Source organism: Calliopsis andreniformis, unplaced genomic scaffold (assembly GCF_051401765.1).
Source record: "Calliopsis andreniformis isolate RMS-2024a unplaced genomic scaffold, iyCalAndr_principal scaffold0022, whole genome shotgun sequence".
Lineage (NCBI taxonomy): Eukaryota > Metazoa > Arthropoda > Insecta > Hymenoptera > Andrenidae > Calliopsis > Calliopsis andreniformis.
In genome coordinates, this window is record NW_027480432.1 from 10,670,745 (window position 1) to 10,694,475 (window position 23,731).

A 23,731-nucleotide genomic window follows, 5' to 3' on the forward strand; every position below is an offset into this window, starting at 1 on the left:
AGATTCGTGAAAGTTTGTAAAATTCGTTTACCTAAATCTAAAATAGGGTCAAGTCGGGGTCATAGATGGAAACTTCGTAACTACATAAACGTGATGCTTCCTCATGATTCTCCAATCAAGATTTTCACTGAAACTTTCAGATTCGGAAGTGTTATAGTATTCTATAGTATAATAGTCTCCAAGGAAAAGAAACAGAGACTCGAGCATCTATATCGAAACAATTGTTAATCTCAGATTCTAATAAACAAGATTCAATTGCAATTTCATTGCACTTTATTTTCATTTAATTTTAACGTTTAGAACACTCTAGAATCACTTTTTACATTTTCTCTTTCCTATGTACGAACGTCCTGTCATGATTAATATTAAGAATTTATGAAAGGTAGCAAAAGCGAAGAAAGACAAAACTATTCAGTACTGGCAGTACACTTCAGTATAACTGAAGACATTGCAGTAATGAAGAGATTACATTTTGGGATATAAAGTATCGTCGTTCTGGTAGGTAGAGGACAATAACTGAGGCTTCCAAGAAGTAGTAAAGGAGAATATATCCATAATAGACCAGCAGATGCCTTAAGTCTGGATTTTGTGCTTAACCTGTATTCAACCTTCCACCGCTTTATAAATTACCTGTATAAAATAGCCATTGTATTTGTAGATTTTAGATAATTTGAGAAGAAGCCTATACAGTAAATTTCCATCTTCAAATTTTACGAAATGTGACACGAACAAGAGTGACTGATAAGTATTAACACTGGAGGATGTACATCAGTATCAATGTGTCCAAGGACGTCTGATGAAGCTAGCTGCAATATTAGCGAAATGTCAGAGACAAGTAGGGATACTAGGCGAACAGAACTTTCTGACGTCACTACAATAAGAATTGGAGTGGGGGGAATGACGTCCAATCTTATTGGGACGCATGCTCTCCCACTCCTAGTCCTATTCTAGTGACGTCAGAAAGTTCTGCTCACCTACCATATTTTGACTAGACACAAGTTCGTGAAGGATATGGTTTACACCCAAAGGCCTCGAATAATTCTTTACACCTGTTGTCGAACACTCTGTATAAAGAACTCATTGTCAGCATGAGGTTGCAGAAATATTGATAAATTGTCGACAGAAATTTCAGGGATTATAAATGCCAAGATTAAAACTTCCTTTTCGAGTTATTCATTGCTGCTAATAGACGTAATACATACCTCATGTGAGAGTTTAAAGTTAGGTGCACATTAAACGCAGGGTAATGCAGTGACGTAGAAAAATGAAAAATGCAGAACCGCGTTGGGTTTATGACGCGCTAATATATGGTGTTATATTAGTTTTTGCTGTTTACAAAAAGACTGCACTGCGTTGCGTCACCCCGTGCTCAATGTGCCTAGCCTAAACTCTTGCTTGCTCACGTTAACCAAACCAGGCACGATAGAGGTACAGTTTGCCCTGAAATATAGCGCGGTAAATTGAGATATCGAGTGGAAGTGCCGCCTAAACAGATAACAATTGCTCCTGGTTCTGCAAGAAGCCGAACATCTCATCTTCCAATATTTCTGTCGCTTCACTTGTCCTAGTGCCCCAAATATATTCACTGTACCATTTCATTAATTTCACGACCACACTATATTTCTGGACCAATTATGGTGCCGTAACCACCTAGGAAGATTCACTTATCTCACAGTGTCATGTGTTATCAGTTGAATTAAGTGGTAAAGGGTCTCGCTAGCTGCCTATGGCACTGTCTTTGCCATGGCAAACCTATTAAATGATGATAGTTTAAAGTTTAAGCATTAGCATTAAAAGTTTTTTATACGTAATTTCAACATTTTTGATTTTTATTTTACTTTAGTATCTATCATGTACCAGCATCAGGCGCCATATATCTTAATGGTTAATTCAGAGGATGCAAGCAGAGGGTACACTACATCTTTTAATTGCCACTAATCATAGTAAGTGGGAATTCTTATCGAGTGTAGAGAGTGTTGCAACAAATGTAGGATATTTTTGAGGAGTACATTCTAAATCCAAAAATTGTCTTGTTTATATATTTTCAGAAATGCTTAATTTAATTAATGTTTACCCACCTAGAAATATCTTCTTTAAGTGCAATGGTTAAAACTGAAACGTTTTTACAGTATTTTCTGAAATGCAAAATTTCATACAACTCCAAATTGAATGTGTCTGGATGCATATGTTCATCAATTCACATGAATCTTTTTCATTGTATTCGTGTCTAAAACTTAATTTCCATAAATGTACGATTACATATCACATTTTTATGATACCATGCATATACATATGTTCTGCTTTTGACATGAATCACAATTAATGTATAATATCTATTTTACCTAAACAATTTGACCATTAACCATTTTGTCTAAATTACTTTATGTGTATTCTCTACTCATCAATTGCTGAGGTAGGTATTATTTATATCTGAAAAATTGAAGTCTTGAGTGAACACAAATTCGATCCTTACATAATCTCCTTTTTTACTTTACCTTTTCTCGTAATACGTAAGTATGTCGGTTCGTAGTTTTGTTTTGACGTTTAAATGCATCTATAGGTATATTTAAACATTTACAAATTCGATACACATTTAAAGGGGGAACTACACGACACATCAATGGTATAAGATGGAGCTACCCTCTCCATTCCTGTTCCTCATATGACACATTTTCAGCTGTGTACAGCAAGTATGTTACTCCTTCCGTTTATTACAAGTGATAAGATAACAGGTAATAAAAAGGTTTGTAACGTACATCTCGAGTTGCAACCATTATGGTTAGACAGTTCAGCTTCGCGATAGTGATTACTTTGATAAATGTCGGTAAGTACAGGTCACAATTTATAATTTTTATTACGATTTTTGAGACACTTTTATACAGTTTCTGTTAATCTGCCGATTAAAAACAGTACAATCGAGTGTTCATTGGTAGAAAAATATATGTAACAATTTTTTCGTATGATTTGTATTAAGCAGAGGAATAAAAATTGTTGACACTCTATAAACTCATTATTGGTGATACTGATAAGTCACAAAACTATAGCGAGTAAATATTGAATAAGTTTAGTAAGGGTACAAAAAATTATGGCGATGGAATTCATAAATAGAGGAAACATTGTGTTATACATACAGCAAAACATTAATTAGCTTATGGAACAACAACACCTTGAAGTTTGAAGGAAGTATTTTTCTTCTGAATTATTTTTGAGATGCAATTATTTTATTAAAATATTATTTATTGTACGTTGAAATTTTTTTAAATTCTGAATTTATATATTTAATAACATTATAAAAATTCAAAACAATTAAAAATGAACCCGAAGCTATATTTCCAGATGTATCAACATAGAAAACAGTTTACTCATGGTAAAAAATACTTTGTGTTTTAACGTAAATGCATCAACAATTTGCTCAATCGCAAGACTGGAAAAACTGCATATAACCAAAGATAACAAATATCAGTTATCCTAAACTTAAAAAAAAATTGTTGATAGTTATCCTATTTTTATGAAAAAAAATCAATAATGAAAAGTTGTTTATTACTTACCTAAACTGGGACTAACAACATCGATTTCTTAATCTTTTGATTACACAATAATTATTGCTTACGAACAAAAATTTTCTCATTGCTGATATAAATTCAATAAAAGAAATTGACTTCGAGTACCCATAACAGTCATCGATGAGAGAACTTCATTTCAATCGCTCATAACTGTTATCGATGACGAAAATTCATAACAGTTATTGATGATGGAAATACGTTTCCATTGTTCATAACAATAATCAGTGGGAGAATTTCGTTTCGCGTTTTGGTCACTTAGAATCGTTATATGTAACCAGAAATATTTTAATTTAATTTATTCGAAGGTTTCAAATTTATTTAATTTTATTTAATAGCGTGTAGCAATGGAGATAATCTATGGTGCTATGACTGTAATACCAACTTGAAGGATAGACATACAACGGGATGCAACGATCCCTACGTTCCATCACCTTCTTTCGACTTAGTCTCTTGTTCCAAAAACGGCTCTCACCATTGCCTCAAAAGCGTCATTACACGTACGTATAAAGTGCTATAACTAGCGGTAAATTACTGTTGCGTGTGCTAGCCTAACACTTATTACATTAGCTTGTGCGTACTACGTGACATATATGTGCTCGAGAGAATTGGGTAACAATAAGAGCAAGGTATGTGCCCATATATACATGTACATACCTTGTACTAGAAATATTTCAGCATTAACGAGACAATACTGAACATGATACAGGCTGAGTCACCTGATGTTGATGCCTTGATATGCGTCGTTAATATTATTCGTAACAAAATATGTGTCAGACAGAAGTTTATTGACTTGGAGGGGAGCATATTTTGATGCTATCAATTTCGTAGGTGGAAACGTAGAGGACATATGAAGGTCAGATACGTTTTTTTAATGGGATCATATATATTTTCCTTGCATTAGTCGATGTAGCCTGGTGATCCCTATAAAAAGGTATTAACGCATTTATATCAAAATATTACTAGTTTAGGAGATATTTTGATTGTAATATTACTAAGAAACCATCACTAGACATCTTACTCATGTTAGCTGTGTTTATAAACGTTAGCACAAAGACTCGTTCAGAGTAGTCAAGAAACTTGAAAGGCTCGTTGAATTTAGTCAAGCTACTTGTATTTAAGTAGCTTGATATCAAGCTGATGTTTATAGAAGTCAAGTTACTAACTACTTGAATTCAAATGAAATGGTACGCATCAATCAATGTGTATTTCAAGGCAAGAGAAAGTTGGAAGGACCTCAACTTCACTTGAAGCTTGAAAGGCTATTTCAAGTCAAGAAAAATAACAAATTCGAGCCACTTGAATTGAAGTAACTTATCTAATTTGAACAAGCTTACACGAAATGAAAACTTGAAGGGATCAAGTCCATTGACTAACAGGTTCACATCGCTCAAGTTGCCCAAATTAACTTGTATTCAAGCTACTTGAATTCAAACTACTTGAGAGTTTCTAATCTAAAGAAGAATCTGAACGAGCCTTAACAAAAATGATTATGTACAGTGTGGCGGCGTTATGAAATGTACTCATCCATGGACCCTATTGTGCATAAGTTCTTGGACACTTTCATATTATTGGAAGTGCATAAAATTTCAGACTATTATCTATTGTCTAAAGTTTATGAAAACCGATGAGAATAATATTTGATATTAATTAGTACTTATACACAAAAAAACCTTATTTCATGCATTTTCAATAATGTGAAACTGCCCAAATATTTATGCATGGTTGAAATGATGAAACTGTCCAAATGATTTATGCATTGTATATATTATACAAATGTATGCAAATTTTTTAACAGAGATTTTATGGACGTTATTGGATGATGTGCAATTGCACACTTTTCGATGAATATGGATCGAGAAAGATGGATGTCCTGCATATTACGCATTAGTGGAAAGAATTCAAGAACCACATTGAGTCAACCTTTTCCAAATCGCTGAATAGATCGAGGGAAACCTATTAATTTTATACCTCGATTACTTGACCTGATGCCCTTCGATCTTTTTTAGGGGGATATTTAAAAAATAAAGTCTCTGCAGAATCTCCAACTGCAATGGCTGATATGGATATGGAGGAAAACTTTTATGCATCTTCAACATAATAAATCTTCAGCAATCACGTTTAATTGAAAACATGTTTTGTAAAGTTCAGTTTACTTTGGTCCAAGGATTAAAAACAGTTATTCTTCATAAGATCCTCTTAAAAAATGGGGAACTTTCTAGTAAGCACATCTACTAATCTTTATTCCCGTTTTTTATATTAAGAATGTCATCAAACGTTGCCCAACACCAGGCTACACAAAATCTTAGTCTCACCTTGACGACAGTCATTATTGTTTCCATTTCGTAAAAGTATAAGTAAGTTTTTTGGCAATACTGAAATTAAAATATCTCCTAAACTAATGACATTTTGACATAGATGGGTAAATATTTTTTTATAGAGAATGTCGAGCTACATCTACAGCAAGAATATAATACAGGATTCTATTGAAAAAAGATGCATTTGACTTTTTTACGCTTTGTATACATCCACTGACAACAAAAATTAATATCATCAAAATGTACTCCCTTCGAAATTATTAAAGTTTTACTTGAAACATTTTTTGCTACAAATAATAATGATGCAAATCAAGGAGATAGTATCAGGTGACTCACCCTGTACAGCTCTGATGATGATTATGCAAATATCATGACAACGTCGCGTAATAAATCTTGCTACGCGTTTCAGTAACACTATGATACGTTATTCAAATATTCTTATCAATGTTTACTTAACTGTTTACTTAATTGTGTTTTTCATTTAATAAAAATGTACTCTGTTGGTATCGGTAATTATTTTTAATTATCTATCTTTCTGTAAAGCTTTAACTTTGAAGTCAGATATTGCCTACAATTAAATAAAACATTGCATATCATAATTTTTAAAAAGTGATGCTACACACAAATATATTTACAAAAAGAATATTAAATGAAAATAGTAATTACAAAAATCTGGAACAACAAATTTCTAAACTATAATCTAAAATTGTAATTTCCAAGTACATTAAGATTTAAAACTAATTTCATGAACTATGACGGTCCTTGAAATTAAAACCGAAAGCATTTTCTTTTACATCATCAATGCATTCTAGAGATTTTCTAAATAGAAGTTCGTTTCAAACGGAATTTCAGTTAACGTTCTTTGATTTTATGAAAATTTCATAGACTTCGTGTAACCACGCATGAGTAAGAATTAAATACAAATGGTGCAGAATTCGACCTTTAAATTCTTTTGCTTTTTCTTCAGCAAGCAGTAATTGTTGCATTACATTTGATACTATTTATGCTACCGGATTTTTGCAATTAAAGAATCACCTTGAATGTGAAGAAATTTTCAAATAATTACTTCTTCAGATAGAGACGTTTTAATAACAGTACGCGGCTGTGTACCATCACACGAAATCGATGGCTACTGTCAACATCAGAAGCAGTTTCCGGAGTCCATCATTATGTGCTCCTTTTGCAACAACTACGCTTGCAATGGTCAAGAATCGTTTCGAAGTTTTGGATTCCTCATTATATTCGTCTATATGCTATTGTGTTTCAAATAATGATCACGTGTTGAGAATATAGTATTTTCATGAGTACCTTATCTATTTAGGTGCTTGTATGTATTTAAGACTAATGAGATTGTACAATATTAAATGAATTTACTCTAAAATATACGCACAATTGGGAGAAAATGAGGACAATTATTTACGTTAGCAAAATATATATCGAGGATCAAATACACTTTCGTGAATATCTTCGAAAATAAATCTGAATGATATTTACATATATAGGAAAAAGTTGTTCAGAATGTTGACCTGGACAATATATTTCAAGGTCATCGAAATTGGCGAGGTCTCCTCTAATGTAAATAATTACCAAAATGAGTTTTAATATAAAAGATACTAATTTAAAGGGTACTTACTTCTAAAGATTTATAAGGTAGGTGATTCCCAATTTCATCAGTGTTCTCAAATTCGCCACCCATGAGAAATTCGTTAATTCATAATTATAATCGCAAAGTAACATCAGTGTAAGATTTTTAGAGAGAGTGACCTTTGTTTTACAGCGTTTTAACAAAAAATTAAATGTTGGTGAATAATAGACATTTTTGTGAAACGTGACATGATTGCGTAAGGGGATCAAAATGACTTATATAAAGTCTGTTTAGTAAGACTCGTCTTGTCTTGTATGCAAATTTGGTACTGGAGCAGACAATTCTTTCGGTTCGACTAGTAGACTCTGAAAAAGAATTCTTTTAGACCAAGGTGACAACATTTTTTGCTATGATATGGCGAAATTGCGGATCCTGGGTATGGTAATTTTGCCAGTTGCAATTTTTTACTATTTTGTTCTAAACTGTAGTTAAAAATTCCTTTTATGGATAATAATTTGTGGTTTGTGTTAGATGAGATTGTGAACTTTATGAAACACTCAACAATTTCACTACATATGTATTTAGAAATGCTATAGAACGTTTTAAATGTTAGTCTAGCGAAATTGGGGTCACCTACCTCAGTAAACCAAGAACCACTTTTTCCAGTTTTCTACAAAAAATGTTTATATGTAACACATCAGTGTTACTAATCCTCGTGCGTAAGCAGAATTAGTCAGACATCGAGCGTGAAAAGTGAAAATGGTTTCATTACTTCAAAATCTTTTGACCAAAGTTGGCTATTTAATTACGTTTAACTTCTTTTTTAAAGCATTTTCTCTTTTCTTTGTATTCTTTAATCCTCTGCCCTTTTTACAATTGAACAGGTAAATATAACGAAATAATATGTGTCATTTCAAGAACTACTATCTTATTTTAACTAAGGAATTAAGAAATTTTATAGAATGACTATATGCCTGATATTTTTAAATATTTCTGTTTTATTTTATCCTCTGGCGCCTTAACATAGTATTATATGTATATTATATTGAATAATAACAAATAAGATTAATAAACGCCATTTCAAAAACGCAAGTACTATACAGATCCATTCATATATTATAAATGTCCATTTTATGAATGCTGAACTGTGTTTAAGTTAGTGAAATATGTACTAATTGCTAGAATTGATGTTTGATAATCCGACAATTAAAGTATTCTTATAATTTATATATGTAATAATTTTATATACAAATTATAGGTAATATTTAAAATAGAACATATAATTATTAACTATCTGAATTAATACATTAATGTAATTTGTATTGTAATTAAAATTTGAAACATTTGTATTTTACTATTGTTCTTCATTTTGCAATAATAATGCATTAAAGTTAACATGTTTACACTTTAAGATAATAATTGGAAGATACAATAATTTTACAAATATGCTCAAGGATGGTAATAAAATAAAAAGATCTTAAATCTTAATTAAATTTAAAAGATAGTTGCAAAGGTACTTCAAATTAATAAACCAGAATGGACATTTGGACTTACAATATCTTGTAGTCCTCTACCACTACTGTAAATATTAAAACACATATTTTTTTAGACGCTCTATATTTTGTAATATGAAAGATTCCAATTATACCTATAGAGGAAGAGGTAGATACGAGAGAGAATAGAAACTTGAGACACGAAGGTTTTGAATTATATATAGCATTCACATCTTTAACAATGTCTGTTGATATGATATCTGAATGACTGTTGTCATTTATTGTTGTTCTTTTTCGTTATGGACATTTTTTGTTTGGGCTGCAAGAGAAAGTTTTTGCACGTACATATTGAAGTGCAATTTATCTTAATTTATTTTTTTATTTGAAAGAAATAAAGACATTAACTTACTCAATAATAATTGTAGCTTTAAACTATCAGTAAAATTTTAAGGTACATTGGGTTTTAAAATGTGATATGATGATAAATGGTAAAATGACCGGTTGGTAGTAACATGATATATTAATATTATTTTAAAATGAAACTATAAGAATAGTAATATTTCATAACATTAAAATAGTATTGTTAAATACAGTTCACATTCTAAAAGGGAACTATGGATTCATTGCTTGTTATAGCAATTGTGGACCAACAATGATTCTGCACTTCTAGAGAGCGAATTTACGTATCTGATTGTTGTAAAACTAAATAAATTATAACTATGTTGTTTCATTTGACACTTGCATGTTATTAAAACTTCTCTATTAATGCTTTAACACAGCCATATAAGTTATTAGTGTAAAAGAGAATGCTGTCTCATGTTACTACCCAAATGTTTACTTGTACAATTTCGCCTTAATTTAAGAAAAATGAAAAATTCAAATGTTCTGTGAGACTCACAATGATTATATTTATGTAGCATATGTCACATGAAATTTCCTAAAATTATCCATCAACATTTTTTATTTGCTGTTATTCTGAGACTTTCTGAGACGTAAAATGAAAAGGGTATCTCATATTCCTAAGCCTTCCTCTACTATTGTAATTTGTAATATTTTATTAGCTTGAGTGTGCTGCATTGCATTTCTAGTATCTAAATCTTACGGCATATACACACGAATGATAGTTTGATACACAATTTCCCAATGTTTCCACGATTTTGTTTTCCCAATTACAAGTAACGAAGACAGACATATGATCGCTATGAGATCGTGCGTCAAAATATCTCTCGTGTACATCAGGCCCTACTTTTGTCTTTATTCTTTGTTAATAATAGTATATAATAATAGTAGATAATATTATCCACATTTTTCGATACTTCATTATGAACTATACGTATAAGTATAATACTGATCCAACACTGAACTGGACATGAGATTACAAAAATCTCGAAAGCATTAGACAAATCCTCTACTTTTCTATTCCGGATGATAGGAGGTTAGGTATAAAATATTCCCAACGCGTTCGGCCTGCAAAAGGGAAGACGACGACGTTGATCAACCGGAAAAAGCTGTTGACTTTCAAGGCAGAAATTAAATGGCTTTATGAATGAACGGGGAGAGACAACTCATTCGATGCAGGCTTTGCATCAATGGTGGTAACTTCTAACCAATACCCATGGAAACATCCCTATACCGATGCACACATACTTGGATAAACGTGCGCACGCTTGGGGAGAAAGGGTCAAACGATCGAGTCAATTTGGTAATGCCTCGCGGGGTTAACTGGTCTCCTGACCTCTGACAAGTCTTCTTTAACGAGTCGGCAAGCCTCACTTTGTGATCCTGCGTTTGAACATTTATAACCAACTCGAGTGCTAGTATATTGCATTCTGATGGTACGCGATTTCACGAAGTGATTGACATTAATCTTGTCCATACTTTACCTATTCATAGACTTCTAATTAGAGATTGGCAAGATCGTAAACTGAAAGATAGAGTAGCTTAAACGGCAAACAGGTTTTTTAAAGCAGGTATGTCTTGTTCGTGTTAAACTGAAAATCTATTAACGTGAATTGAAAAGTCTTGATTTGCATCAGAATTGCTTGCTCCTTCATTGGAGCTGATTTAATGACTAAATATCTTTGCTAGTAACTAGTTAGACCTTTTCATATGTATAGTATAGTAAGTATCTATGTGCATGGTCTTAGATAATACATAAACCTTTTGGTAGCATTACATACTTGTTTCTGAAAAAGATATTAATACATAATATTGTTTTAAAGGTTTCAACCCATATCGTTAAAAGCGCAAGAATTTTTTAAAAATATTTGATTACTGAAAGTTAAGTTAATTCAAATTTAATTCAAACAGAAAACGTAAAACAAAAGAAATTATTTTGTTACTATTTCAAAATTTAGGAATTCGTCAAACTAGTATTATACAGATGTTTCACTCACAGGAATTGCATCCACACCATCTGTCACCACGTTTAAAATTATATGGAACCAAACATTCTTTTTATGAAATAAATATATATTTTTTAACAAAATATTTAGGTAAAAATATTGCATTTTCACGTAAATTTAAAAATTCTGCATCATTGGTCAGCAAAAAATCTAAGCTAGCTTCGTGACATTGATAATAAGAGCAGTATATGTATATAAGTATATTTGGTGTAATATAATTGGCAATGAAATAATGGAACCGAATAAAACACAAATACTGTACCTTTTTATCTGAAGCACTGTCATACTTATTAGGACATTCACCGTATAAAACTTCTTTAACAATGGGGTACCGCCATAACTGTTATCTTGCGCATTATGTACAGAGAGCACGTCAGATCCATATTTATTAGGGACATTCTCAATTCTTTAATCGACAGGTAGGACTTATAGGTATAAAGTAAACCCCATGGTTGACATGTTACCTGAACTTGCTGCTACTTTATTGTGTATTTGTTTGGGATATCTAACAAATGAACTTAATCGTGAACAACTAACGACAATAAAGAGGCCTACAGACGTTGAAACATGTTGCAATAGAAGCATTAATACAAGCGATGGGTTTAAGTTAATGGGCTGGAGTCACACGAGCAACTTTTCAACAGAAGACTGTATCTTTCCTTGTTTTTCTAGATGAAAAGAACGAAGGCAGACATACAATCGTCTGTTTTTGCAACATTCCTGTGAGCCTAGCCTTATGATCATGCATTGGCTGCTAGGTTTCGCGAAGCAAATTACAATGTTTATATTGTGTCGATACAGGAATCAGTATCCCATCTAGTTGGTGAACAGAGTTCGCAAGAGAAGTTTCGATGTATCAATTCCACTACTGTTGAAAATGAATGAAAATAAAGATTGTTGGGAAGAATTGATTAATATTTGCAGAATGAATAAATGCTTGTGTAATTTTTTTCACCACAAACTCTTTACTGGCGTTAGAAAACTTTCCTTTGCATTTTTTAATCTGTTTTATAAACGCAATATTCCAGGAATTTTTATTTGTATATTCAGGCGTTCTGTTATGCAACAAGCATTTACATTATTAATTCTATAAATATATATTATAAATAATTTATTAAAAAGTCATAAAGAAATGACTATTTATACCTATTTCTTATGAGAACAATTAGCTGTATATTTCTTTTACATTTTCTTGCAAACATACAGATCTACCTACGCACAAAGACTATTGGGAAAGCACTCCCTTATTTTGCCAAAATTCATGGAATTAACTAAATAAGTATTATTTTCAGTAATGAACATGTCTGATGAAGGATTTTCTTGAACACTCAATATCAGAAGATACTACGTCACTCGATTTGTACCTGTAGGAAACGTTAAAGAACGAAATACACGGAAGAAGCAGTAATATACATAATATAGTGTTCCCCCGATATAGACTCTCTGCTCACTAACGAGTTTACAGCGTGGGATACGTTTTTGAGGTTAACTCATGATCCAGATGTCCTACTTACTTTGGTCTTAGCAAAACTTGTGAATAACAGTGTACTGCATTCAAATTCCTTTACTCTGAATATTTGTAGAGTATAGTAAACGTAATAATGAAGCTATAACAAGAAAATACTGCACAAAGTAGCTAGGAAATTTTTAAATCAACATTTTGCAAATAAATGGATCAGTTGTGGAGGTCCTATTGCATGACCTGCTCGTTCTCCGGATTTGAATCCATTAGATTTTCATTTGTGGGATATTTAAAGTTTATTGCATATGCAACGTCGATTGAAAATACTACGAACCAGAATAAAACAAGGCTTCCAACAAATTCGATAAACACCAAGAATGATAAAGAGAGTAACCAGATCGATGCCAAGACGAGTGCATGCTTGTCTTCAAATGCAAAGTGGTCAGTTTGAACATCTTCTGTAAATGTAATTAAAACAGAAGATTCATTATATCTCATAAATAAAGACAGATAGGCATGTGTTTATATAAATTTTTTCATTGTTTTTAAGCATACAATCAATTCCTGAAATGGGTCCCACATGTTGTGAACCACCCTGAACTGAAATAGTATTTTTAGTGAGTGCTGCAATTCTATTGGCCACCGCTGTGCTTTTGTCTTCATTCTTTACCTACTACGTTGATACGATTAAACAGCAAAAAAACTAGAATAGCCTATAACGCTGGCACAGCTTCAGCACAATTTTTTAACACGACAAGAATAGCTACAATCTGACTCTCCATAACCTTTCCCGAGTTCAATCTGAGAATCCGCGACCGCTGAATGAACGTATACTCCAGTTTCCAGCATGAAACCCGAAAGATCCCAGAGTATTCAACGGGCTCGTAATTGTCCTAATAAGTCCAATGAGGGTCACGAGCAATCTAGCACTCTCTTTCTCTCTTCTCGTCTCGCCTCTTATAGCCACTGCTCTGTCTGTTGCTCTCTGTCGAATGGCTCCTTCGGCTGTTTGTTCTTGACTCCTATTTCCTGGCACTTGCGATGCCCACGGTGGGGTTTCGGGGTTATTACACACGATACGTTATTACGTGTGTCTAAGAGAGGAGAGGAAGGACTCCATGGAGGGAGTGAGGGAAAAAGGAGATGGTGTGTATGCTCTCAGCAAAAAGGGGGTGTTGCCTCTTCAGTACTGTAGCGAACACGTCCAGTGACGCTACAACTTCCTCGTCGTCTGATTTCAAAACCCCGTGACAGTATTCGACTTTTCGGCGAACTGGACATTCGTGTTGTTTGCGAGCCGTGTTGGTAACAGTTGGATTGCAGAGGTAGCGACGAGGTACCGAAGAGGCTGATCAGAATGTCCTCCAGATTCGAGTGGATGCTGATGATCTTTGGGCTGATCGTTCTCGCAGGATCAGGTGAGTTAGATTACACAAAAATTGAAGAGATCTTTTTATATAAATAGTGTGATATTTGAGGGTTTTGAGATTCAAATTTACGTGATGTTTTAGTTGAATAGTAAATGAGTAATTTGTTAGACATGTAATGAGGATAAATTAATAGTTGATTATGCTCAGACTCCGGATTGGATAAGTTAAAGTCACCAGGAAAATGAAATACTAGCACTTATGAAAAATAAGAATAAATAGTATTTGGTGTAAGCTAGATTATTTGGCTTTAATCAATTTTTAACATAAAATTTTAGATAGGTCAAAGTGCTTTTAGTCATGAATTAATTCATTTAATCGATTAGTGATTTACGGACATCTAAAAAGTCATTATTATATTGAGAATTTTTATATATTTATGAAAATTTGAAATTTGTAAAAAGTTAGAGGATGCATATAGGATATTCAAAAACAGAAAATATGAAATAGAGACTGCAAATTATAGTATTTGAAAGGTGGAGCAAATTTATATTTAGGTTTTGTTTCTTTAGCTGGGTTTATGAAAATATGAAATTGCATAAAAGTCTTTTTCAATATTTTTTATTTATATTTAGTGTAAAATCAGAAAACTACATATTACATTGTTAACGTAATATATTATTAAAGTGAATAATACATGTTAAACATTCTATATAGACTCGAATTTGCCTTTATCAGAACACTATAATATATAGTATAATAAAACTATAATATAGAGTATAGTAAAACTATAATATATAGTTTTCTGATAAAGGCAAATTCGAGTCCATATAGAATGTTTAACATACATTATTCACTTTAATAATATATTACGTTAACAATATTAAGTTAAAAGTGAGATAATTTTAGAAAAATAAAGTTATGAAAAAGTGTAACATATATTAAGTTTTAAAATATTATTTTACAATCACGACATATTAGGTATACTAACACATATTTAAAGTATTTGTTTAATTTATATATTACAGTAATTGTTTAAATAATTTTCATATAATTTATAAAGATTTAATTACCTATTACATGCATGCTTATAAATACTTTATTATTGATTACTGTTTGAAACTATCAGTTTAGGTACATTCCATTACTATTACATAATTTTATACTAATATGATTTTAAAATTATGAATTACTCATATAAGTACCTACTTCGAATAACAAAAGAAATGACTGAGCAATTAGCAGTGAAAATGACTAAAGAGTCGTATGATGTGGCAAGCACGTCATTTCCCTATTAAAACCTCCATCTTAAACATTAGCATATTTATAGTCTTCCTTGCCGTGCTCACGGCTCTTGTTATTGTTTTGTTATTGTTGTTTTTGTCTTCTCGTTACGTGACTGTTCATTGTTATCATCTTATCAAACGTATTAAGCTGACCATTATTATCTTCCATTTCCCATTACAAGCCCAGCTTGCAAATCTACAAAGTTATAATAATTTAAAGTAGCAATAACCCTAATAAAACTAAATTTCATATGAATACCTTTCTAAATTACCTTACTAAATTTCATATGAATTCATATGAATATTCATATGAAATTTCATATGAATGAAGTTTAGTGAAGTACATCTGTGTACTATTATTGGCGTTCATTTAAAAGCACGAATAATTGCATCCTCAGTGTATACTGCGCAGGTATCGCAATGTAAACTGTTACGTAATTACGCCATTTCTATAGTTTTCCGTAACTTGGAGCAAAAAACGTAAAATGACTAATCGTTGTTCAATTAGAAATGGAAACGTAATTCCAAACATTTTGTAATAACGCAGAACTTAGCAAACGCAAAAAAGGCGATATACTAGCATATATTGGAACGTGGTCAATTTTAAAATGTATTCAGAAATAGAGAATTTTATTTGATACACTTTATTAATATTTCATAATCCACTTATAGGTTCAGCTTTACGATGCTGGGATTGCGCTTCAAATACGAACCCCCTGTGCGGTGATCCATTGAACGTCACGGACCACCAAACGACTTTCCACACGAAAATCTGTGACGCTAATATTTATGAAAGAGTGAAACCCATCTGCCGTAAAATCGTGAAGAGAGGTAAAGAATTTGAAGATCTGCTTATCCATATAGTATGCACCTACTTTTATAGAATTAAGAAAGAACTAATAGGTTCCACGTCACAGTAACATTTTATGTTTCTGATAAGACTCTGAAAACTATTTACAAAAAATAAGATTATTGCTTTTACATTAATTGCTTTTATACTAATTTTAAAAAATTGAACGAAATTCAATATTTACGTATATATAAAATAGTAATAGTTATATTAAATGTTGCATAATGTCAACTATTTTTCATTTTTCATCTTGATCAAATTTCAACTCGCGGAATGTTTAACTTTTTAACAAATGTTCCATTCTTAACAAATATTATTGATTACTCGTGACTCATGAGCTAGGAGACGTGTTTCAGTTTGAACAATTTTGAGTGTTGTCGAACGTATCTGCTTTTTTACAATATCATTACTTAGACACCTAAGTCAATTTTCAGTACAGAAAAAAATTGCAATAAGAATAATAAATTTTAATTGCAAGTAAACTTCCAATAGGAATCATTGATATGAACATCTACTTAATATAACTTATTTTCTTTTAATTTTAATTGACCTATTTCAAGAGACAGTAAAATAGCAACTAATACATAACTTTAGATTAAATAAACTTTAAAAACTAGTCACTTTTTTTTCTTAAGACGCAAAATATAACTATGTATAACAGTTATAGAATGACTTATAGCACATTACTTATAATAGGTACTAACTACACAATTGGTGTCAATTTGCATGCGCAATATGTCAAAACTCTTTTTCCACATTTTTTCAGAATACGCCTTCTAGCTATTCTTAATCTAGATTAAGATACATTGCCCTCAATTTTCATATTAAAGTACATACACCTTGCACATGTATTTCAAAAGTGATACAACTTGGAGAACGCAATTTTTAAGTTACAACTATGAATAAATTTAGTAAATTCCTAAATCTATGAATTCCAAAAATTTTACCAATTCTTCGACTTCGAAATTCTAGATTTCATTTAAGGTCTCCTCAAACATAAATTAAAAACTATGATACTTAAATAATAACAACAAAATTATGAGAAGATCATTTTCAATAGATAAAACTATCCTTTGTGGCAATATTATTTACTTAATAAATAATTTTCTTCTAAGTCCATAAAGTTCTTTGTTTTTTTTTCTGTATTTATACTTAATACTTGTATTCCATATTCTATATGTTACACGTGTAATTAATAAGTACTTCTAATGTTGTTCTCATGTAATCTTAATGTGTTTGTTCATTTCTTATTTCATAATAATCCTATAAAGGGTTACAAAGCTGAATAAAGACAAATTTCTTTATTCTCCTTAAGCAACATGTTTTTTCAGTTATGTCACTTCTGAAATACACGTGCTATATATCAAAACTAATTACTGATCGTGAGTAATGCCCTATGTGTGATGGCGTGTTTGAAGGTTGCATAGAATCGTAGCATCACCCCGCGATGGTCGTCTTGAAGTTACACGTTGCACCCGTGAGTCACGGCACGTGCTCCTGTGCCATAATTGCGATAATTATGTGTTAGCAAGGTCGAAACCACACCCGCGCTAGAGAAAAATCAGTCACCGGCGTGGAATCATGAATATTGAGGTTAATCGTTGTAGCGTGACTGGAATTCTGGAATTATATACGCACAATGAGTGCAGGATTATCAAGATTTGCATAATTCTAGCAGTAATAATTTCACAACGCAAAAATACGTGCTTTTAATCAGTTTACTGGCGTAATGAGACGTAACATGATAGCGGACGTTGCTTTCGAATATCAATAAATTATTTAAATGCGTGTACATATGCCAATGTTTAATATTACATCTGAAAGCTTGATAAAGTAAACTTCCTTGTTAATGAGAGAAAAATAATTTATAAAAGGAAAAAAATTTGTATAAAGGAAGTCATTGCAAAAGTATTATTCGTGATACGCAAATGTTTTGTGAAAAAGCTGTAGTGTAATCGTAATAAAACAAATTGAAACTTTTAATTTTAATCAAATATAGTATAACCTCAGCGCATTAGCACTTTATAAACAGACACTACACAAATAATTGTCCGAAAGTAGCCTCAAAAGAAAATATTTTTTAATTGACAATGAACCTTTTACTTGTAGGTTTACTGTTTATAGATTTAATACTATATTATTACGTGAAAAATTCATTGTTTAAGTATCATGCTTAAACAATCAACACAAATTCGAATTTAAGTTATAAAAATATCAAAATTAGCAAAAAAAACATAACAATGGTGGTCCTTATTATATGTTTTCTATACTGTCTTTTGAATTAAAAAAAGGAAGTAGTATAACATTAAATCTACCCATTTCGTTAAATCTTATGTTTTTTGTTCATGATCGTATTCTAATCATCAAGTAAAGAAGGATAATATAATATACTAGAAAAACTATTTTATATTAAAATTTGATTACTTCTCTACTAGCGACGTGATAATTTTCACAAATTATCTGCTTTCAATTTCACTTTAGGAAGAAAATTACTTCCACAGAAAATGCAAGATGCGATTATCTTCAAATTTTCGTGATTTATGGCTGCAATTCGTTTATTGTACACCAGTAATCATCGTACAAAACAATCTGGAATTTAGTCGCATGTATAGAAGCACACTTCCGGAGATTCTTGATACAGTTTGAATTGCAAACGTTGCATAACATATTGCGCGAAATCATTCAAACAATACTTGACTCCGGTACAAATAAGAAACAGTTCACATAGCATAGTCGATTGTGCTGGCAGACCGGAAATTGTGAATGTGACTCACTGCACCCATTGGAAAACTATTTTGCTGTGTGTTGCGTGGCATACGAGAAGTTTGCTGTAACATCTGGGTTTCATACTAGTTGAAGAAGATTGTATTATTGCTTGCATATAGATTTTTTTTTATATTTGCGGGTAAGAATTTCTGCGCTAAAAGCTTCAGGTACTTACGACGAGGTACTTAATAAATATTGCGCAGAATACAGTGTTCGACAACAGGTGTCAGACATTTTAAGAGACTGATTCTACAGAGTGTTTCCAAATATGGGGGACATTTTTGGAGGATAGATTCTACATACATAGACAAGGAAAGAGTTCATATAAATATCTGGCCTGAAATGTCTAGCTTTTTAGTTATGCACTATTTTGTATTACATAATATGCTAGCCCATTTCTTGCCTGCACAGGTCTTTAAAAAAGTATCACACAGTATGCAATATAGAATAGTGTATAATTAAAAAACTAAAGTTTCCAGTTTCTAGATATATATGCACATGAATTTTTTTTTATGTCTTCGTGTCTGGAATCTCTTCTTCAAAAATGTCTCACATGTTTAAGAAACACATTGTACATGCTGAAATAAGACGAGAATGAAGATAAGAAGATATTAAGATGAATTCCATGTCTGCAATAGTGTTTCTTATCTCTGAAAAGAAAACTTCCATGACAAAGAAATGTTTATTTTACATCACTGCCATTTTATCCTAAGACATTTTCTTTGCATTATTTTAATTTGGACGGTAACTGTACTCGTATTGATTAAGACTGTTTTTGACGTTATTACTTCTAATAAATACCCACAACTACATGAACAGTGACAAGCATTCAGTGTCTTATTTTTAAAGATCGATTAGAATTGTGTTTGAGACTTCGTTTCTCAGTTGTTAATTGTTAAAAAAAGCACCTAAAACAGTCGTGAAATATATCTGACTTGGGACTTATTCTACTGCTAGTATGTACTAGGTCAGGCAAAGCTGAGTCAGTCGAATACATAAGACCTGAGTCAGACACATTACAGATGTCTTTTCAACAATTAATATTTCGGAAACAAAGCCCTAAATGCAATTTTGTCTACTTTCATTGTCGTCTTATTTTGACATGTAAAATCACCCTTAAAATTTCTGACATCTGTAGTCCAATAGTAATCCTATGTAATGTTGTACCTGAGAACCAATATGACTCAACTCTCTTTTTGTTATTTATCGTGTGAGCAAGAAAATAAATGCAATTACCCATTTCTTCACATAGTATTTGAAACAGTTTTAAATAATTATAACTATTAAATCTCATTCACTTATAACGTAATTTATCATTTATATAAATTTGTCATCTTCAAACATTGGATTCATCCATCGTACCTTTTGTATTATTCACTTTTTTAGAGACCTGTTTTAATATAACTTTGACTTTTCAAAATTACCTGAAAACACGTTTCCCTTATAATCCTTTTTATTCGAGGAAATAAAAAAATCATAATGAGCGCCCTCCGTATTCACCAGATTTACTTTCTAGCGACTTTTTTATTTCCTTATGTAAAAAGACTAATAAAAAAGGGCATTTACAGTCAGTTTCTAAAATTGAGAGTAATGTAAAGAAGGTATTAAAACAGATAACAAAAAATAAGTATCAAATACAAGGTTTAACACAATAATAAATAAGACACTGTCCATAACATTTTTTAGTAATGTTATGTAGCAAATACAGAAAATCGATTACGATTATCTTCAAAATATTTCCCTGCTGAGTTAACATACAATTATATAAGATACTACTAATATTTACGGAAATTTTGCAAATTATGTTTGTTAAGGTTATTTAGTATCTCCACTATTTTTGCTTTCGTGTTTTCAACCGACAAATAGTGGGTTGCTTTAAGTACCAACTTGACCAGGAGTATTTATTCTGCATTTGACGCTTTTTACTAGGTCATTCGATAAATAATGTTTTCGAAAATCATTTTATTTCTATAAGCATTAAATTGTACTGTTATATTTAGTCCCAGCTCTGTCGAATATTACATTCTACCTGTCACATCACGCTTAAGGCTCTTCTTCGAAAAATTCTTTATTTTTTAAATTAAAATGTGAAACAGGAAGCAGCATTACTTATGGGATGATCTAATAGTATTACCTTTGACCCATCAGGAGTATACATTCTCATTTCGTGTCTGCACAGGACTAAGACGAGTAAATGTTTCACTCTATCCTACATGTCCTCACAACTGTCACGCAATGCTGCTGGCACCGATTACATAGTAGATATAACCAATTCTGCTAATAAGGAACAGGCTGGATTATTCGCAGCAATCAATCACATAGTAGATGTAACCGACTCTGCTAATAACATAAAGGCTAGCTTATTTACTGCAATCAATTACATTCCTTCTGTTTGCCAAGACCTGAGCTTCCCACAATCTACATGTATGACCTGAAAACAACTTTTAAGAAATTTAAGTAACGAACGTAGGTACTGAAATCCAACTGATGCATAAAAGCAAATGAAGCCTGGCTAAGAGCCAGAGGCGTCAACTGAACTTCAGTATATTCACTAACTCATTTCTTTAGAAATTACTTGAAGGAAGCGTAATCTAATACAATTGAATTAATTTTCATATCTCCTCGTTTTAATGCAGAACAATTTGAGTCTTATTTTAAAAAATTAATATAATTCTTGTACTTAAAATAGGTCAGGTGTTAAAATATAAACCAGTTTATGTTTTCATAATTACAAAATTAGAGGCGAGACGATCTTTTTTCAGACTGTACATGTATTGGTTTTATAGAAATTTGATGAGAAGTACAAGTACTTCTGAAAAACAGTTGAAATATTAAAAACGATTTCTTCGTTACAGACTTCGTACACAAATTCAAAGTACTATATTTTTTTGCAGAAAATGGCGAACGAGTAGTAATTCGTCAGTGCTCCACGCCGAACGTCGACGAAGCAGACATCACCGATGGTCCTTGCAGTGCGATGGCACTCTCAGGTCGTAGCGTAGTCGAGTCCTGCCACATTTGCAGCACCGATCTCTGCAATTCCGCAACTAGCTTGTCAGTTGTGCAACCTCTTTACATCGCCGCGCTAGCCCTCATCAGTTACTGTTTCCTCCAAACGAAATACAACATCGTTTAACATACTGTCGTTCACCGTACGATAAAAATTAAATTTATATTATTACCAGTTAATCGAAACGCGATTAACATTCCGTGAACAACTAACATTGCGTGTACCGTATCTTCTATTATTTCCTCTTGCCAGATTACCGATTAAATCTATTATCGAGTACCTAACAAGGTCACATTATTTTAGAGACACGTTGTCTGTGAATTTTGTCATAATATGGCTGCGTCCAAGTGGCCTGTTCGAGGTTAGCTCATTAGCGATTTATAGATAGGCATCTCGTTAGTCGTATAAATAAATAGTTTGAGACATGACGTAGGCACGCTCCAAGCTAAAAGTTTTACTTAATTTAATCGTCTAGGTAAAGCTGATTATGGGACGATTATTTTTGTACGAAATATGTATATAGATTTAATATGTGTGACACGATTGTACAATAAAGAGGAACTCTTAATTGGAGGAAGACTTATTTGCTAATTGAAATGGCCCAGGGTAATAATGGGTTTTCGAATTGATTAAACGACACGCGTCGTTTATAACTAATATTGCACGCTATTGTAGAGAATACCCCTTTCTTCATTTTAATACACTCTTTAATCTAAGCTTTCTGTCCGACGAGTCTTCGAATTTTATATTAGGCGTTATTTTCTTTATAACGGATGTACTTTAAGAACAAAGGACAAACCAAAAAGTGGCTTATCAGGATCCGTCCAGTGTTTAGAATTACGTAAATTTTTTTCTTACTTCGCGACTTGCGAATATTTGCGTTTTATTTAGTAGCGTTTTTTTATATTTTCTTAAAATTTTATTGATTTTGTAAAATTTGTAGATAGATTTTCCTTTTAAGAAAATTGCTTCGTTACTATTACCCTTCCTTTTAGAATAAAGCACAATCGCCACAATATGTAATATGTAAAAAGTATTAAATTTACTATACACACATTCAAGGTGATATCTTTCTATTAACCCTATGCTGTATGTATATTTCATTAACGCTTAAAAATATGTTTAATTCTGCTACTTGCCCAAAAGTAACATAAACAAAAGTGTACTATAATTATAATATTATACTTAGTATTAATTTATTTTATTTATATAAAGGTGAGTATTAAATTTTGTAAAATTTATCATTTAATGTAGAAACTGTCCAATTGAAATTTGGAAATTTGGAAATAATATTTATATTATTTAATTTGGGATTTAAAAATTAACTAACTACATTAAATGTAGTTAATTAAGTAACTACAACTTACTATTTCTTTCATATTTCCTATTCTTAGTATAACTTTTGAATAAAATTCTAAACGACCTATTTTTATATAACATTTTTTCTTATTTATATCCATAGAATACACTGACAAAGTTTGGCTGTTAAAACCTGAGACATTCTGTATATGGAGCACCAAAAAATGAGAGATATTTTTGGAGGATAGGTTTGCGTATGTAACAATGAAAAAAGTTCGTGTGCTTTTCGCCAGGAATTCCCTGGCAACCCTGGAACGTCACACTAGGGTG

The 23,731-nt window shown here is 31.8% G+C and overlaps 2 protein-coding genes across 2 annotated transcripts; both read left to right on the plus strand.

Moving 5' to 3' along the window:
- The first annotated feature begins 2,732 nt into the window (after positions 1-2,732).
- Positions 2,733-12,037, plus strand: LOC143186685 (uncharacterized). The gene is made up of 4 exons (XM_076390393.1): positions 2,733-2,824; positions 3,899-4,060; positions 6,953-7,099; positions 11,781-12,037. The coding sequence occupies exons 1-4, from the start codon at positions 2,776-2,778 to the stop codon at positions 12,035-12,037; spliced, it is 615 nt and encodes a 204-aa protein (XP_076246508.1). The 5' UTR covers positions 2,733-2,775.
- Positions 12,038-13,985: 1,948 nt separating this feature from the next.
- LOC143187035 (UPAR/Ly6 domain-containing protein crok) lies at positions 13,986-22,675 on the plus strand. Its single transcript, XM_076390969.1, has 3 exons — positions 13,986-14,241; positions 16,149-16,307; positions 21,987-22,675. The coding sequence occupies exons 1-3, from the start codon at positions 14,181-14,183 to the stop codon at positions 22,226-22,228; spliced, it is 462 nt and encodes a 153-aa protein (XP_076247084.1). The 5' UTR covers positions 13,986-14,180; the 3' UTR covers positions 22,229-22,675.
- Positions 22,676-23,731: the final 1,056 nt, after the last annotated feature.